Source organism: Entelurus aequoreus, linkage group LG14, assembly GCF_033978785.1.
Source record: "Entelurus aequoreus isolate RoL-2023_Sb linkage group LG14, RoL_Eaeq_v1.1, whole genome shotgun sequence".
NCBI classification, from domain to species: Eukaryota; Metazoa; Chordata; class Actinopteri; order Syngnathiformes; family Syngnathidae; genus Entelurus; species Entelurus aequoreus.
In genome coordinates, this window is record NC_084744.1 from 60,758,415 (window position 1) to 60,778,414 (window position 20,000).

At 38.1% G+C, this 20,000-nt stretch overlaps 1 protein-coding gene across 3 annotated transcripts in view; it reads left to right on the forward strand.

The window, feature by feature from the left end:
• The window catches only part of LOC133665155 (solute carrier family 12 member 7-like), a 68,027-nt gene that overhangs the window by 29,936 nt on the left and 18,091 nt on the right, over positions 1–20,000 (forward strand). For all 3 annotated transcript variants that reach the window (XM_062070385.1, XM_062070386.1, XM_062070387.1), the window contains exons 9-16: positions 1,999–2,103; positions 10,032–10,243; positions 10,306–10,473; positions 10,549–10,647; positions 15,165–15,222; positions 16,570–16,744; positions 18,413–18,531; positions 18,595–18,693. In XM_062070385.1, coding sequence (XP_061926369.1) covers positions 1,999–2,103; positions 10,032–10,243; positions 10,306–10,473; positions 10,549–10,647; positions 15,165–15,222; positions 16,570–16,744; positions 18,413–18,531; positions 18,595–18,693 — 1,035 coding nt within the window. The remainder of the gene's footprint in view (positions 1–1,998; positions 2,104–10,031; positions 10,244–10,305; positions 10,474–10,548; positions 10,648–15,164; positions 15,223–16,569; positions 16,745–18,412; positions 18,532–18,594; positions 18,694–20,000) is intronic.

Consider the following 20,000-nt stretch of genomic DNA (forward strand, 5'->3'; position numbering starts at 1 on the left):
CTGCTATTCCCGTTTAAATAAAAAAAAATCATTTCAGTAGGCCTTTAAGTCAGGACTTTGGGAAGGCCATTCTAAAACCTTCATTCTAGCCTGATTTAGCCATTCCTTTACCACTTTTGACGTCATTGTCCTGTTGGAACACCCAACAAGACCCAACCTCCGGGCTGATGATTTGAGCTTGTCCTGAACAATTTGGCACTAATCCTCCTTTTTCATTGTCCCATTTAAAGCAGCAGTTCCATTGGCAGCAAAACAGGCCCAGAGCATAATACTACCACCACCATGCTTGACGGTAGGCATGGTGTTCCTGGGATTAAAGGCCTCACCTTTTGTCCTCCAAACATATTGCTGGGTATTGTGGCCAAACAGCTCCATTTTTGTTTCATCTGACCACAGAACTTTCCTCCAGAAGGTCTTATCTTTGTCCATGTGATGTCAGGTGAAACCAAAATGGAGCTGTTTGACCCCAAACACACATCAAAAGTGGTAAAGGAATGGCTAAATCAGGCTAGGACAGGGGTTGTTCACCTTGTTGTAGGTACAGAACCCCACCAGTTTCATATGCGCATTCACCGAACCCTTCTTTAGTGAAAACTAAAATGTTTTTTTTTTTTTCAAATTCAAGACAAAGTTATATGTTTTTGGTAACACTTTAGTATGGGGAACATATTCTAAGTAACAAATACTTAATTTAGAGTTATTTGGTTAGGGTTAGAGGGTTAGGGTCAGGGTTAGAGGGTTATGGTTATAATAAGGCCATGCCTAATAAGGCATTAATAAGTACTTAATAATGAGTAGTTAAGAGCCAATATGTTACTAATTTGCATGTTAATAAGCAACTAATTAATGGTGAATATGTTCCCCATACTAAAGTGTTACCATGTTTTATTACTGGTGCACTTGATGAAGCGTGCATGAACATCACCTTGTTCAAACAACAAAACCAACATAAACTCACAACAAATGACACACCTGCAAATCAGTCTGACTTCTGCTGTTGTCGTATCCGTAATACACCGATAGGGAGAAGTTTTTATTTACACGATGAGTCGGGCATGTCTTGACCTCCGCCGAACCCCTGAGGCCGACTCACCGAACCCCTAGGGTTCCATCCAACCCAGGTTAAGAACCACTGGGCTAGAATGAAGGTTTTAGAATGGCCTTCCCAAAGTCCTGACTTAAAGGTGTGGACAATGCTGAAGAAACAAGTCCGTGTCAGAAAACCAACACATTTAGCTGAACTGCACCAATGTTGTCAAGAGGTGTGGTCAAGAATTCAAGCAGAAGCTTGTGGATGGCTACCAAAAGCGCCTTATTGCAGGTCAACTTGCCAAGGGACATGTAAGCAAATATTAACATTGCTGTATGTATACTTTTGACCCTCACATTTTCAGTAGAGCCATAATAAATTCATAAAAGAAGCAAACTTCATGAATGTTTTTTGGGACCAACAAGGATGTGCTCCAATCACTACATCACAAAAAAATAAGAGTTGTAGAAATGATTGGAAACTCAAGACAGCCATGACATGATGTTCTTTACACATGTATGTACACTTTTGACCACCACTGTATATGCAATACAGAACACAGTAGGAGCGGGAAGAACTGTAAGGGGGAGCACAAAAAAAGGAGTGAGACATATTGGCATTAGAATAAGAAACTGCAGACTGAATAAGACAATGCACTTTATACGTAAACACCCAACAGGATTATGTGCAACTAAGTAGAGTCGGAAAACTAAGGAGAAAACTAAGAGAGGGAGTTAGCCATCATGGACAGAAGGAGGTTACTCTCAAAGGGGTACCAAGCAGCACATTTGAGTGAAGTTTCCAGAAGATTCAGGCTTATGGGATATCATTTAGTATGGGAAGGTGTGTAGGTGAGGGAGGGATGGCTGGTTGACACTCCACTACAGTAGGTGGCGCTAATGCACCTTTACATGAAACAAGACTGAGAAGAAGAAGAATGGTTAAGTTTTTTGCCCTCCTTTCTGAAGATACGTGAACAAACTGGCCCTGGTGTTCCTGGCCTGTGTCATGCTGTCCATCATGGCCACCTACGCAGGAGTGATCAAGACCCTCATTCAACCTCCAGAGTTTAAGTGAGTCAAGAAGCTCTTATTACTCTTTCTCATTCTTTTTGTTTCACGGATTTCAAATGAGATCAAGAAAAAAATGTATATTACACATAAACATAAAGGTAGCATTCAGTACTATTTAAAAAAATAAACGAATAAATAAAAGGTACATGAATTTCCAGTTGTTTCTAAGGACTTGACATTGTGTGTCGTATATATCCGACATAATAATAATAATAATAATAATAGATTTTATTTGTAAAAAGCACTTTACATTGAGTAAACAACCTCAGTGCTACAGTGTATTAAAAAATAAATAAAATGATAATAAAAAATAAAAACTAGAACAGCCAAATAGCTAAAACTAGTATGCATACATCTAAAAAAGGCTTTTTTAAAAAGAAGGGTTTTTAAGCCTTTTTCAAAAGCATCCACAGTCTGTGGTGCCCTCAGGTGGTCAGGGAGAGCGTTCCACAGACATGATGTAAATACTATCTGTGTTACTACTTGGGTTAGTTGTGTTTGTCAGTTGAATTTGACCAAGAAACCCTACAACTGTATTGTCATATTCATGTATTGTGTTGCTCATTATTCATTTATATTACATTGGATTTTATCAAGAGAAATGTATAAAAAAAAACACAAGTATTCTCTCTAACATTCTCTGAAAGTAGAGCAGAATGGTCCAATAAAAGTCTGACGGTGGAATAGTGGTGGAACCCGGAAGCAGAGGCGATGCTTAGCAACAAATATTTTTATGTCAAAAAACACAAAATTATTTCGTCATCCTCTGCCAATATTCAGTGCAGAATGTTAAATTACCGTATTTTTCGGACAATAAGGCGCACTTAAAATCCTTTCATTTTCTCAAAAATCGACAGCGCGCTTTATAACCCGCTGCGCCTAATGTACGGGAATATTCTGGTTGTGCTTACCGGCCTCCAAGCACTTTTATTTGGTACATGGTGTAATGATAAGTGTGACCAGGAGATGGCAGTCACACATAAGAGATACGTGTGGACTGCAATATGACGCTAGTAAACAACACCAAAACTTTGATGTTGCATTGAAAATAAAGAACATTACACACGGTGCTCAAAAATCTGTCAAAATGTTTTAGTAGGACTTTGAAGCCGCACCGCTTGATGGATTATTGGCCCATTACGGCTACCGTAGTCAGAGATACAAGTATTATTATGGGGTGTATAAGGAGCGCAACATGGCACCCATTAGCAGACATATTATCTGCTGTTTTGCTTCACAATATTATGCAAAATAAACTGTTCTTACCTTTTGGTACCTGCTGATCTGTATTTGGGATCTGTATAAATCCTGAAAAATTGCGCGCGTTCGCCTTTGTAGCCCGTGCTGACGCCGTAGTGGATAAGCTTCTTCTTTTTCTCTATCTTCTTGTTATGTGACATTCATCCTCCACTGTTGCCATTTCTAATATAAAGTAGTGTAAAGTTCTAACTTATATCTGGCAGTAGACTCGCTATGGAAGCACTAAAAACTACAGGTGTAGTGAGTTGACATTATTCGCCCAAGGAACTTTAGTTATTAGAGCGTTGCGGTCGGACGGTTTTTCACGGGACACATTTCGGGCGTTGTTGTTGCACTAGTGAGCCACGGATGAGGAGATGCTGCTCCGTTATTGATTGAAGTAAAGTGTGAATGTCATTAAAACAGTTAGCGCCACCTTTTGACACTTCTTCCACTCCCGTCCTTGCACGCTACACCGCTACAACAAGGAGAAGACGCTGTCAAAGTGGAGGCACGTAAATTATAATAATAATAATAATAGATTGTATTTGTAAAAACACTTTATATTGAGTAAACAATCTCAAAGTGCTACAGTGTATTAAAAAAATACATACATTTAAATAAATAAATAAAAAGATATGAAGAAATAAATACAAATAAAAACTAGAACAGCCAAATAGCTATATTTAGTGTGCATATATCTTAAAAAAAGACTTTTTTTAAAAAAAGAAGGGCTTTTAAGCCTTTTTTAAAAGCATCCACAGTATGTGGTGCCCTCAGGTGGTCAGGGAGAGCGTTCCACAGACTGGGAGCGGGGAGCAGAAAGCCCGGTCTCCCATTGATTCTAATTTGAAATTACACTGCCCCTGAAGAGACTGTCAGAAAGCGACTTGAAGATGATGTGTAAAACATCATCCATGCAACATTTTGAGCAAAGAACCAGCATTACATGTTATGTAGACCACAAGGAAGTCTTTTACATTTAGAAAATAATCATAATATGACTCCTTTAAAGGCCTACTGAAAGCCACTACTAGCGACCACGCAGTCTGATAGTTTATATATCAATGATGAAATCTTAACATTGCAACACATGCCAATACGGCCGGGTTAACTTATAAAGTCACATTTTAAAATTCCCGCCACACTTCCGGTTGAAAATCTCCTTTGGATATGATTTATGCGCGTGACGTCATAAAATGCACGGAAGTGTTTGGGCCCTATTGGACACAAAACACAAAGCTCTGTTTTCTTCTACAAAATTCCACAGTATTGTGGACATCTGTGTTGGTGAATCTTTTGCAATTTGTTTAATGAACAATGAAGGCTGCAAAGAAGAACGTTGTAGGTGGGATCGATCGGTGTCTTAGCGGCTAAGTACAATACTTACAGCATCACAACAAGGACTACTTACCCTGATAGAAGACGCCTAGCTGATGTTTGCCGCCAAACCCACGGATGAAGTCCTTCGTCGCGCCGTCGATCGCTGGAACGCAGGTGAGCACGGCTGTTGATGGGAAGATGAGGGCTGGCTGGCGTAGGTGGAGCGCTAATGTTTTATCATAGTTATGTGAGGTCCGGCTGCTAAGTTGCTAAATTAGCCTTAGCGTCGTTAGCAACAGCATTGTTAAGCCTTACCAGGCTGAGAATTTTTAACCGTGTAGTTACATGTCCATGGTTTAATAGTATTTTTGATCTTCTGTCTATCCTTCCAGTCAGGGGTTTATTTATTTTGTTTCTATCTGCATTTGAGAACGATGCTATCACGTTAGCTCAGTAGCTAAGTGTGTCACCGATGTATTGTCTTGGAGATAAAAGTCACTGTGAATGTCCATTTCGCGTTCTCGACTCTCATTTTCAAGAGGATATAGTATCCCAGGTGGTTTCAAATACAAATCCGTGATCCACAATAGAAAAAGGAGAGAGTGTGGAATCCAATGAGCCAGCTTGTACCTAAGTTACGGTCAGAGGGAAAAAAGATACGTCCATCACTGCCTCTCAAGTCCTTCACTGTAACGTTCCTCATCTACGAATCTTTCATCCTCGCTCAAATTAATGGGGTAATCGTCACTTTCTCGCTCCGAATCTCTCTCGCTCCATTGTAAACAACGGGGAATTGTGAGGAATACTAGCTCCTGTGATGTCACGCTACTTCCGCTACAGGCAAGGCTTTTTTTATCAGCGAGCAAAAGTTGCCAACTTTATCGTCGATTTTCTCTACTAAATCCTTTCAGCAAAAATATGGCAATATCGCGAAATTATCAAGTATGACACATAGAATGGATCTGCTATTCCCGTTTAAATTAAAAAAAATCATTTCAGTAGGCCTTTAATGCGCCTTATAATCCGGTGCGCCTTTTGTATGAAAATAGACCTGACGAGACGTGCTCATCAGCAGGGCTCCTTATAATCCGGTGCGCCTTATTGTCCAGAAAGTACAGTAAAATTTTATTTTGAGTCAAAACCTCCATATTTTCCAAACTAAAAGTCCCATTTATTTTATAGTTTGGCTGCTCCTGCGACTTATAGTGAGGTGCGACTTATATATTAAAGGCCTACTGAAATTAATTGTTTTATTCAAACGGGAATAGCAGATCCATTCTATGTGTCATACTTGATCATTTCGCGATATTGCCATATTTTTGCTGAAAGGATTTAGTAGAGAACATCGACGATAAAGGTCGCTGATAAAAAAAAAAAGCCTTGCCTGTACCGGAAGTAGCGTGACGTCACAGGAGGAAGGACTCCTCACATCTGCACATTGTTTACACCAGCAGCGAGAGAGATTCGGACCGAGAAAGCGACGATTACCCCATTAATTTGAGCGAGGATGAAAGATTCGTGGATGAGGAAAGTGAGAGTGAAGGACTAGCGTGCAGTGCAGGACGTATCTTTTTTTCGCTCTGACCGTAACTTAGGTACAAGCTGGCTCATTGGATTCCACACTCTCTCCTTTTTCTATTGTGGATCACGGATTTGTATTTTAAACCACCTGGGATACTATATCCTCTTGAAAATGAGAGTCGAGCACGCGAAATGGACATTCACAGTGACTTTTATCTCCAAGACAATACATTGGTGAAGCTCTTTAGCTACTGAGCTAACGTGATAGAATCGGGCTCAAATCCAGATAGAAACAAAAGAAATAAATCCCTGACTGGAAGTATAGACAGAAGATCAACAATACTATTAAACCATGGACATGTAACTACACGGTTAATAATTCCCAGCTTGGCGAAGCTTAACAATGCTGTTGCTAACGATGCCATTGAAGCTAACTTAGCAACGGGACCTCACAGATCTATGATGAAAACATTAGCGCTCCACCTACGCCAGCCAGCTCTCATCTGCTCATCAACACCCGTGCTCACCTGCGTTCCAGCGATCGATGAAGGACTTCACCCGATCATCCGTGCGGTCGGCGGCTAGCGTCGGACAGCGCGTCTGCTATCCAAGTCAAAGTCCTCCTGGTTGTGTTGCTGCAGCCAGCCGCTAATACACCGATCCCACCTACAACTTTCTTCTTTGCAGTCTCCATTGTTCATTAAACAAATTGCAAAAGATTCACCAACACAGATGTCCAGAATACTGTGGAATTTTGAGATGAAAACAGAGCTTTTTTGTATTGTATTCAATGGGGTACCAATACTTCCGTTTCAACCATTGACGTCACGCGCATACGTCATCATACATAGACCTTTTCAGCCGGAAGTTTAGCGGGAAATTTAAAATGTCACTTTATAAGTTAACCCGGCCGTATTGGCATGTGTTGCAATGTTAAGATTTCATCATTGATATATAAACTATCAGACTGCGTGGTCGCTAGTAGTGGGTTCAGTAGGCCTTTAAAATGCATATAATGGTGTGTATTATTAAATATTTATTTATTCCTGCTGACATGATATGGTCATCGAGCATCAGAAAGAACCTTTGGGAAGCACAGCAAGCATTCTTCACATTCATTTAGAAGGTTTATCCCTGAGGCCGATCAGGAACTGCAATGTCAGCATTTCTCTGTTTCCGTCACTTGGATCGACCATAAAAAGAACAATTTGAGCGCGCCCAACCTACGATTGCGCCATTGCAGCTAATGGTTTGTCACGTCTTGTGCAATTTCTTTCAGCTGGGCTTCCATGTGCTGAAATCCCAGGCCTAAATCAGGCCACTTGGTCACCCCAGCATAGCATTAGCCTCCATCTTGGAAACAAAGCAGCGTACATAGCAAGCAAGAGCTTTAAATCTCATCATGTCGCTGCATTTTTTCAGTTTTTCCGTGAAATTTGGTTTCATAAAGTTTGTTACACACCTGGGGCCGTACTTATCAAGCTTCTTAGAATGACTCCTAAGAAGTCTGCTAAGAGTTGACTTAAGAGTAAATCAATTCTTGGCTGAAAGCTGCACTTAAAAGTTAGTTATCAAGCGTCTTACTCACACTTTCAGCGAAGTGTAGGACTGAATCTTAAGTGTCACACTCAGAGCTGAATTACGACATTACTATGTGCCGTAAACGCAATTTTAGGTGACGTCATTTCTGTGTCCATAGAAATGAGCAATCACGGAAGGGAATCCCTTGTCTAAGAATAAAGAAATATCTTGGAAATATTGAAGTGGACAATGGGAGTGTATATTTTGACAATAAACTACAAAATAATACAAAACAAACTAGTCCCCGCCGGCACTCACGCTACCGCTCCCTCTCTTCTCTCGCCCACACACTCACTGACGTCACTCACCTCACGGCCACACACATACGCTACTGTCATAACATTTTCTTTCCAATTCATTAATTAGGCAACTAATTTGAAACTGGTGTGGGTGGCTCTATATATACTAGCCCACTGCAGACACATGCAGAAATCAACAAGGAATCGAAAAGTATTAAATCTGTGACAAAAATAATATCCGCTCTGTCTAAACGATACCGTTTGATCAGCTGCTCGTCATCAAAAAAAACAAAACATTGTTCCGTTCCCTGAACGTTGGCGCACGTCTCTCTCGCCTCAGTGCCATCCCCTGCTGGCAACTCCTAACCACTTAAGACACCTCTGAAGGTCTCTTAAATATCGTGGAGAGTAGGAGTGATTTTTAGACTTAAGAACGTTGATAAAAAGCTTTTATTCTTAAGTTTGAGAGTAGGACTAAATTTCGCAAATTGTCAAGACTTAAGTGTAAAATGGCACTCTAAGAAGCTTGATAAGTACGGCCCCTGGTAGATCCCGGTCTAGTCGGACAAACAGGACCTGGAAAGACTTAAACTAGTTCTCGCAGTCACAAGGGTTTGGAACGAGGAAGTAAGATCCTGCATCTTCTTGCTACATAACGCCATTGATTAAAAATGGATCCCAGTTAGGTAAAAAAAACATAAATAGAGGAAGTGAAAAATATCAGTTGGGGGTAAGAAGGTTCCTTTTGAAAACATTTGACCATTTTAAGATGCTTTGGAAGGCATTTCTTACATAGAAATGTTGTAAAGATGCAAGAAAACTTACCAATGGTTGCTATCTATTGGATACCTGCATTAAAAAGTGCAGTATTGGCATCCAAACATCTTCATATATTTTTTAAGTGATTTATTGGCATACCAGTAGATCAGGGGTGTCCAAAGTACGGCCCAGGGGCCCGCAGCTACATTTGTAAAAGCCTGTGGATCATTCTAAAAATAACACACACAAAAAAAGTGAAATAAAAAAGTTAACAAGTGAAATGTAACGAAAAAAGTAGCAATGTTGAATTTAATAACACAAAGGCTGCAATGCACTGTTTTTTTTTCTTTAAAGCTTTAAAACAATAATAATTCAAAATCAATGTTATGAATTATTGACCTATTCAAGACTTTGATTACATCAAATGTTCTACTTTGAAATATTTTGGGGGTAAAATATTGCATATTTTGTTTGTTTGTGATAAAATAAACAACGTTTTTTGTTACAAAAAGGGGAAGAAAACAAACCAACGTAAAAAAAAAAAAAAAAAACTTATAATCAACGGATCTGAAGTTGATAAAGGAACTTAAGTGTTAAAAGTTAAAAATAAATGTATGACTTATTTCTTCCACTTTTATGAGAGAGACTCTTTTGGATCCCGAAGAATTTTAGTGGGATTTAAAAAAAAAAAAAACTGTCAAAAATAATAATAAATTAAAATCAGTGTTGTTATGAATTATTAGTCTATTTAAGGTTCCAATTACTACACATCAAATATTCCCCTCTGAAATTGTTTAGGGCTAAAATATAGCATATTTTGTGTTTTTTGGGGTTTCTTTGACCAAAAGGGCATAAAACTTTTTTTTTAAAACATATGTTTTACGTTATATCGACAGATAGACCGGAAGTTGATCTAGAGATTTAAGCGTTGAATAATAATAAAAATATTAGCAATAAAAAATGACTTATTTTTAACATCTTTATGACTTAGACCAAACTTGATGGTAGACCGAAAGGTTCAAAGAAAAATCCAAATTGATTTAGAAAATAAAAAATGTCAAAATGGCCCTAGCATGCTTCCGCTAAATAGAGGAAATCTGGGATACCTGTCAAAATAAAAATAAAAATTGGAAAAGAGTTGTATTATTGCAAGATGGCTGCAGGTGTGCCGTGTTGTTCCGCCCCGCACAGGAAGTAAGTTCATCTGGGGAAAGACAGGAAGGGAAAATAATAATTGTTTTGTGTCTACTTCCTGTCTGGACTTAGTGTTTGCCTTCTGGGGAATCGATCTCTGACCAATGACAAATTTGAAGTATGTGCCAAGACTGAGGTGGAGAACAACCAGACCGTGACCACCCAACTGTGGAGACTTTTCTGCAGCAGCGAACATCTCAACGCCACCTGCGATGACTACTTCACCCTCAACAACGTGAGCGAGATAAGGGCCGTGCCTGGGTTCCACAGTGGCGTCATCAAAGGTCAGAGATATGTTCACATTTACCATGGAAGATCCACCTCATTCATGTCCGTGCTTCCTCAGATAACCTATGGGGCGACTATGGTCCAGCTGGTATGGTGATAGAAAAGAAACGCCAGGGCTCGGTAGCAGCAGAAGACACATCCGGTGATGTCTACAAGCCCTACGTCTTCAACGACATGGCCACCTACTTCACGCTGCTGGTGGGAATTTATTTCCCCTCGGTCACAGGTGAATGACTGCATGCAGAACTCCACTTGTGGGATGGTGTGTCCTGACTTCTCTGCTTTTTCTAAACAATTCCAGGTATCATGGCTGGCTCCAACAGGTCTGGCAATCTAAGAGATGCCCAGAGGTCCATACCATTTGGAACCATAATGGCCATTGTCACCACTTCTGTCTTCTGTATCCTTTCATGCACTCCTCAAGTCTGCATTCAGCCTAGGACTTTATTGGGACCCTCCCTTTTGCAGAGAACAGTCCTCACAGATTCGTTTGGTCTGTCTAAATCAGTGGTTCTTAACCTTGTTGGAGGTATAGAACCCCACCAGTTTCATATGCGCATTCACCCAACCCTTCTTTAGTGAAAAGTAAAATGTTTTTTTTTTTCAAATTCAAGACAAACTTATATGTTTTTGGTAACACTTTAGTATGGGGAACATATCAACATAACAAAGACTTAATTTAGAGTTATTTGGACACTAGGGGAACATATTCTAAGTAACAAAGACTAAATTTAGAGTTATTTGGACACTAGGGGAACATATTCTAAGTAACAAAGACTTAATTTAGAGCTATTTGGACACTAGGGGAACATATTCTAAGTAACAAAAACTTAATTTAGAGTTATTTGGACACTAGGGGAACATATTCTAAGTAACAAAGACTTAATTTAGAGTTATTTGGACACTAGGGGAACATATTCTAAGTAACAAAGACTTAATTTAGAGTTATTTGGACACTAGGGGAACATATTCTACGTAACAAAGACTTAATTTAGAGTTTTTTGGACACTAGGGGAACATATTCTATGTTCCCCTAGTGTCCAAAAAACTCTAAATTAAGTCTTTGTTACGTAGAATATGTTCCCCTAGTGTCCAAATAACTCTAAATTAACTCTAAATTAAGTCTTTGTTACGTAGAATATGTTCCCCTAGTGTCCAAATAACTCTAAATAACAAAGACTTAATTTAGAGTTATTTGGACACTAGGGGAACATATTCTACGTAACAAAGACTTAATTTAGAGTTTTTTGGACACTAGGGGAACATATTCTAAGTAACAAAGACTTAATTTAGAGTTATTTGGACACTAGGGGAACATATTCTAAGTAACAAAGACTTAATTTAGAGTTTTTTGGACACTAGGGGAACATATTCTAAGTAACAAATACTTAATTTAGAGTTATTTGGACACTAGGGGAACATATTCTAAGTAACAAAGACTTAATTTAGAGTTATTTGGACACTAGGGGAACATATTCTAAGTAACAAAGACTTAATTTAGAGTTATTTGGACACTAGGGGAACACATTCTAAGTAACAAAAACTTAATTTAGAGTTATTTGGACACTAGGGAAACATATTCTAAGTAACAGACTTAATTTAGAGTTATTTGGACACTAGGGGAACATATTCTAAGTAACAAAGACTTAATTTAGAGTTATTTGGACACTAGGGGAACATATTCTAAGTAATAAAGACTTAATTTAGAGTTATTTGGTTAGGGTTAGGATTAGAGGGTTAGGGTTATAATAAGGCCATGCTGAATAAGGCATTAATAAGTACTTAATAATGACTAGTTAAGAGCCAATATGTTACTAATTTGCATGTTAACAAGCAACTAATTAATGGTGAATATGTTCCCCATACTAAAGTGTTAGCATGTTTTATTACTGGTGCACAAAAAGAAGCGTGCATGAACATCACCTTGTTCAAACAACAAAACCAACACAGTGCATAAACTCACAACAAATGACACACCTGCAAATCAGTCTGACTTCTGCTGTTGTCGTATCCGTAATACGCCGATAGGGAGAAGTTTTTATTTACACGAAGAGTCGGGCGTGTCTTGACCTCCGCCGAACCCCTGAGGCCGACTCACCGAACCCCTAGGGTTCCATGGAACCCAGGTTAAGAACCACTGGACTAAATAATGAGAGTTGTCTAAACAATAATAATAATAGATTTTATTTGTAAAAAGTACTTTACATTGAGCAAACAACCTCAAAGTGCTACAGTGTATTAAAAAAAAAAATATAAAAACATAATAAAAATAAATAAAGATAAAAACTAAAACTAGCACGCATACATCTAAAAAAAGGCTTTTTTAAAAAGAAGGGTTTTTAAGCCTTTTTTAAAAGCATCCACAGTCTGTGGTGCCCTCAGGTGGTCAGGGAGAGCGTTCCACAGACTGGGAGCGGCGGAGCAGAAAGCCCGGTCTCCCATTGTTCGTAGCTTTGTCCTCGGATGTTGGACGAGGTTAGTCTGTCCGGAGCGGAGGTGTCGTGTGGAGGATTTGGGGGTGAGCAGTTCTTTGAGGTAGAGGGGGGCATTTCCATGGAGGCACTGGTCTAGAATTGAAGACCAACAATGGTAGGCAGGTAGCTAGTCCCATAGGGGTGATGAATGGATGGTCAGCGCCTGAGAGCTGCGCCCTACCATCATGACCTCGCACTCCCTTCCCTCTGTTGCTAGATATCTGGAGATGTACGTTGTAATATGTATATGTGCTTTGCTATGGAGGTTTTTTCCCACTCCAGACTGGGCCACCTTGGGAGCCCGGTCTAGATTGTATTTTTTTACTCATCCTTCCCTAGCGTTTTACCTTTTTCCCATCTTTTACGGGGCGCCTTGTGGCGACCCACCAGCGTTCCTGTTCTGTAACCCTGTACACTGTTTGTTTGTCTCATCTTGAACGGGTTTGTGCTGAAAACAAAGTTTCATTGTACTTGTGCAATGACAATAAAGACCTATCTTATAGCAGGTAGGTAGGTAGGTCTTTATTGTCATTGCACAAGTACAACAAAACTTTGTTTTCAGCACAAACCCGTTCAAGATGAGACAAACAGAACAGGAACGCTGGTGGGTCGCCACAAGGCGCCCCGTAAAAGATGGGAAAAAGGTAAACGCTGGGGGAGGATGAGTAAAAAAATACAATAGGACCCAGTCTGGAGTGGGGAAAAACCTCCATAGCAAAGCACATATACACTTTACAACATACATCTGGAGACTTGCAACAGAGGGGAGGGAGTGGGGGCCACGGCGGCAGGCTGCAGCTCTTCAGGCGCTGCCCAGCCGTCCATCACCCCTGAGGGATTCGCGTCAAGGGCGTTGGACGGGGAGTGGGGTATGTGTGTGTGGCGTATATTTTTTGTGGATGCATGTGTGTGTGTAAGCTTGCCGCGTGTCTCTGTTCCACGGCCTTGGTGTGGTGCAGTCGCTAGTCCAAAGTCAACAACAACAACAACAGGTGTGTGTCCATGAGAGACAGGAAGGGAGTTTGTCGTGTGTCCTTGGGGAGAATCTCCTAGCCAGCAATATATTCCATACCATAGCAGCACTGGGCAGGAGACCGAGAAATGGTCGCCCTCCTCATATGAAATGGAAAGTTTGACGGACACAAACATCAGTCCACTCCCGTACCTGGTACATCATTAAAACTGGAGAGAATCATAAGTGTGTTCAAACAGAGTGGGATCATTGTGTTCATCACTTTGAGCAAAACAAAGACCAAAACTAGTAACTTGTAAGGCAAAGGAAGGAAAATATTCCTTTACAAACTCTTAGACTCTGATCTACTAAACGTGGGTGTGTATTAAATCACATCCAAACCAGGCAAAGTGGACCTACTAAGCTCATGAGCAGAGGATTGTGTTCCTTAATGGAGCAAATGAGAGATCATGATTAGCATGTTTGTTTATGTGTTGATTATCAAAAGGGTCACAATGCTGGGAGGATCATTTAGCACTCACAATATGATTTATTAAGCCGGACAACAGTTTTTCCTCCGTATTCAGCACGTTTGAAATAGACATGCAAACTGGCACAGTTACGCACAAACGGTACCCATCCAATCCACTTTATTTATATAGCACATTTAAACAACAAAAATGTTTCCAAAGTGCTGCACAACAATATTAAAAACAGTATTAAAAACACTAATCAAATATTATCCTTAGCTCCACCAATGACTGAATAAAAACAAAAAATAAATCAATATAGAACCAATATAAAAATAAATATGAATAAAAACAATTTTAAAGGGAAAAACCAATTAAAACAGTAAATAGAAATCAAAATGTATAAAAAAAAACACAGAGGACCACACAACTCACGTAGTGTTAAAAGCCAAAGAATAAAAGTGGGTCTTTAGACGAGACTTAAAACAGTCCACTGTGGGGGCAGTTTGAACATGGAGGGGCAGAGTGTTCCAGAGCTTAGGGCCGACCACAGAGAAGGCCCTGTCTCCCCTGGTTTTAAGTCTGGTCTTGGGCACCAGGAGCTGGAGCTGGCTCTCGGACCTCAGAGTGTCAATTTGGATGAGGTCCGAGATATACTGAGGTGCCAGTCCATGTAAAGCTTTAAAAACAAACAGCAAGGATGGAGAAAGAATCCTTCTTCTGTGTATTTAAATATCAGACATATCCTCTATTCAGCATTTTTAGAGCTGCTAGAGGACTTCAGTGTCATGTGCTTGCAGATTACATTTTGTCTTTATTTATAGTTTTTTTCATATATGTACTTAATATATCCATTAATGTTATGTTATCAATTTTAGTTGACAACCATTACACCACGCAAAAAAAAAAAAATATGCACAAGCTATTTGGCGCATGTGTTTTGGATCTTAGTGGATGAGACACTTGGTACTGATGCTATTGCTACTTGGATGCAAGGATTTGGCCTTAATTTCCCTGTCAGACATCTCCTGTGTGCTCTTGTTTGGAGCTTGTATAGAAGGAGTGGTGCTGAGGGACAAGTAAGTGACTTCAACAACATTCAATACGTCACTTTAATATGGATTACTCTTATTTAACTGCTTAGGATGGAAAAGCCAGATTTACAAATGTGTGTATGTATATGTATATGTAAATAAACAGTATATGTATATATATATATATATATATATATACAGTGGTGGTCAAAAGTGTACATACACTTGTAAAGAACATCATGTCATGGCTGTCTTGAGTTACCAATAATTCTTATTTTTTTGTGATGTAGTGATTGGAGCACATCCTTGTTGGTCACAAAAAACATTCATGAAGTTTGCTTCTTTGATGAATTTATTATGGCTCTACTGAAAATGTGAGGCTCAAAAGTATACATACAGCAATGTTAATATTTGCTTCCTTGGCAAGTTGACCTGCAATAAGGCGCTTTTGGTAGCCATCCACAAGCTTCTGCTTGACCACTTGACCACTAAATTGCTGCAGTTCAGCTAAATGTGTTGCTTTTCTGACGTGGACTTGTTTCTTCAGCATTGTCCACACCTTTAAGTCAGGACTTTGGGAAGGCCATTCTAAAACCTTCATTGTAGCCTGATTTAGCCATTCCTTTACCACTTTTGAGGTGTGTTTGGGGTCATTGTCCTGTTGGAACACCCAACTGCGCCAAAAAATTCAGTGTAAAAAAAAAAATCTCTATATAAAAATTCAGTGTATAAAAATTCAGTGTAAAAAAACTTCAGTGTATAAACATTCTGTGTAAAAACAATTCATTGTATAAAAATTTTGTGTTTAAACATTTTGTGTATAAAAGTTCAGTGTAAAAATAAATCAGTGAATAAACAATCAGTGTATAAACATTCTGTGTAAAAAAAAATTCAGTGTAAAAAAAATTCAGTCTATAAAAATGTGTATAAAAATTCAGTGTAAAAATAAATCAGTGTATAAAAATTCAGTGTGAAAACAATTTTGTGTATGAATATTCAGTGTATAAAAATTCAGTGTAAAATAAAAATCTGTATATAAAAATTCAGTGTAAAAATAAATCAGTGTATAAAAATTCAGTGTGAAAAAAAATCAGTGTATGAATATTCAGTGTAAAAAAAAAATCAGTGTATAAAAATTGTGTAATGAATTTATAAAAGAAGCAAACTTCATGAATGTTTTTTGTGAGCAACAAGTATGTGCTCCAATCACTACATCACAAAAAAATAAGAGTAGTAGAAATGATTGTAAAGTCAAGACAGCCATGACATGATGTTCTTTACAAGTGTATCTAAGCTTTACCACGACTGTACATATATGTGCATATAAACAAGAGCTGTTTGTATGATGGTTGTATCCATGATAAAATGAAGGTAACACAACCCTGGCTGTAGGTTTGGGGACTCTGTGAAGAAAAACCCGGTGATCGGTATCCTGGCCTGGCCCTCACCTTGGGTTATTGTGATCGGATCATTTTTCTCCTGTTGTGGGGCGGGGCTTCAGAGTCTGACTGGTGCCCCTCGGCTGCTGCAGGCCATCGCACGTGATGGCATCATTCCCTTCTTGCAGGTCAGGGTTCTTCAGTGTCTTGCATGACAACAGCCATCACTTGTAACAAGTGACAGTCTGCATGACTTGTAGAGAGTGTCATGTAAACTAGTACTGTGGGAGGAAATCATGCACTATTTAAGGTACCGGCACATCAAATGGGTCCAAATTTTTGATACACTGAATTTTTTTACACTGAATATTCATACACTGAACTTTTTTAACACTGATTTTTTATACGCTGATTTATTTTTACACTGAATTTTTATACACAAAATGTTTATACACTGAATTTTTATACACAAAATGTTTACACTGAATTTTTATACACAATTTTTTTACACAGAATTATTTTACACTGAATATTCATACACTCAATTTTTTTTACACTGAATTTTTATACGCTGATTTATTTTTACACTGAATTTTTATACACAACATTTTTATACACTGAATTTTTTTACACTGAATATTCATACACTCAATTTTTTTTACACAATTTTTATACGCTGATTTATTTTTACACTCAATTTTTACACAACATTTTTATACACTCAATTTTTATACACAACATTTTTATACACTGAATTTTTATACACAATTTTTTCACACAGAATTTTTATACACTGAATTTTAATACACAATCTTTTTTACACAGAATTTTTATACACTGAATTTTTTTCACTGAATATTCATACACTGAATTTTTTTTTACACTGAATTTTTATACACTTTTTGTACGCTGATTTATTTTTACACTGAATTTTTATACACAAAATGTTTATACACTGAATTTTTTTACACAGCATTTTTATACACTGAATTTTTTTACACTGAATATTCATACACTGACTTTTTATACACAAAACATTTACACTGAATTTTTTTACACTGAATATTCATACACTGAATTTTTATACACAAAACATTTATATACTGAATTTTTTTACACTGAATATTCATACACTGAATTTTTATACACAAAACATTTATACACTGAATTTTTATACACAATTTTTTTTACACAGAATTTTTATACGCTGATTTTTTTTTACACTGAATATTCATACACTGAATTTTTTTTACACTAAATTTTTATACCCTAATTTATTTTTACACTGATTTATTTTTACACTGAATTTTTATACACAAAATGTTTACACACTGAAGTTTTATACACTTTTTTTTTTTACACTGAATATTCATACACTGAATTTTTTTTACACTGAATTTTTATACACATAATTTTTATACGCTGATTTATTTTCACACTGAATTTTTACTGTATTTTTTTACACAAATGGGTCGGTCCTGAAGGAATTTGTAGGAGAAATTACAGGTGTGAAAATTGGGCTCCTAAGGATTTGATTGGATTCTGATGATTCTATTCACAATCCATTCAAAATTGCAATGTATTATTTGGTATAATAATTATCAGTCAACTTTTTAGAAAACCTTCTTGTCGCATGGAGATGGCCTTAAAATGTATTTTTTGAAATGTATTCTTATAAAAAACAAAAAAAATCATTTTAAAATGACATTTTTGAAAATGATAAATCAACTTAGAATGGGGATGAATAAGAATTGAGATTTGGGATGTGAATGCATGATTTTGTGCGCCCCTACACCAAACAATGCCGTGTTTGATGACTTTGTTTCCGTGTGGTGATTTTAGTCTTTTCTTCCCAGATCTTTGGTCACAGCAAGGCCAACGGTGAGCCCACCTGGGCTCTGCTGCTGACAGTCGCCATCTGTGAGATAGGAATCCTCATAGCTTCTCTGGACGATGTGGCTCCTATCCTCTCCATGTAGCTTTCATTCATCCATCTAATCATGGCAATCATGTCACTCACACCTTGTTTCTACCTCAGGTTCTTCCTCATGTGCTATCTCTTTGTCAACCTGGCCTGTGCTGTCCAGACTCTGCTGCGAACACCCAACTGGAGACCTCGCTTCAAGTTCTATCACTGGTAGGAACACTGACACTCTACTTCAACTTCTATCACTGGTAGGAACACTGACACTCTACTTCAAGTTCTATCACTGGTAGGAACACTGACACTCTACTTCAAGTTCTATCACTGGTAGGAACACTGACACTCTACTTCAACTTCTATCACTGGCAGGAACACTGACACTCTACTTCAACTTCTATCACTGGTAGGAACACTGACACTCTACTTCAACTTCTATCACTGGTAGGAACACTGACACTCTACTTCAACTTCTATCACTGGTAGGAACACTGACACTCTACTTCAACTTCTATCACTGGTAGGAACACTGACACTCTACTTCAACTTCTATCACTGGTAGGAACACTGACACTCTACTTCAACTTCTATCACTGGTAGGAACACTGACACTCTACTTCAACTTCTATCACTGGTAGGAACACTGACACTCTACTTCAACTTCTATCACTGGTAGGAACACTGACACTCTACTTCAACTTCTATCACTGGTACGAACACTGACACTCTACTTCAACTTCTATCACTGGTAGGAACACTGACACTCTACTTCAACTTCTATCACTGGTAGGAACACTGACACTCTACTTCAACTTCTATCACTGGTAGGAACACTGACACTCTACTTCAACTTCTATCACTGGTAGGAACACTGACACTCTACTTCAACTTCTATCACTGGTAGGAACACTGACACTCTACTTCAACTTCTATCACTGGTAGGAACACTGACACTCTACTTCAACTTCTATCACTGGTAGGAACACTGACACTCTACTTCAACTTCTATCACTGGTAGGAACACTGACACTACTTATGTTTTCATGCCATCTCTTTAATAGACTTCACATCAATTCCACATTCAACATGCCTTAAAACATATTGTATACAAAAACAATGCAATAGATGGCACTACAGTAGTTTTATGAAGTCATGTATTAATAATAATACCTTGGTGAGCGGACTTTTACGACACACTCAGCAGCTTCTCAATATTTTTATGGATAAATGTCCGTTGAGAAATGATTTTAACGTCCTTGCCTGGCGTTATGGACGTATTCTGGTGCATTAATGCTAGCAATTTTTATACACTGAATTTTTTTACACTGAACATTCTTACACTAAATTTTTTTCACACTGAATTTTTATACACTGATTTATTTTAACACTGAATATTTATACACTGAATTTTTTTACACTGAATTTTAATACACTGAATTTTTTTACACTGAACTTTCATACACTACATTTTTTTTCACTGATTTATTTTTACACTGAATTTTTATACACTGTTTTATTTTTAC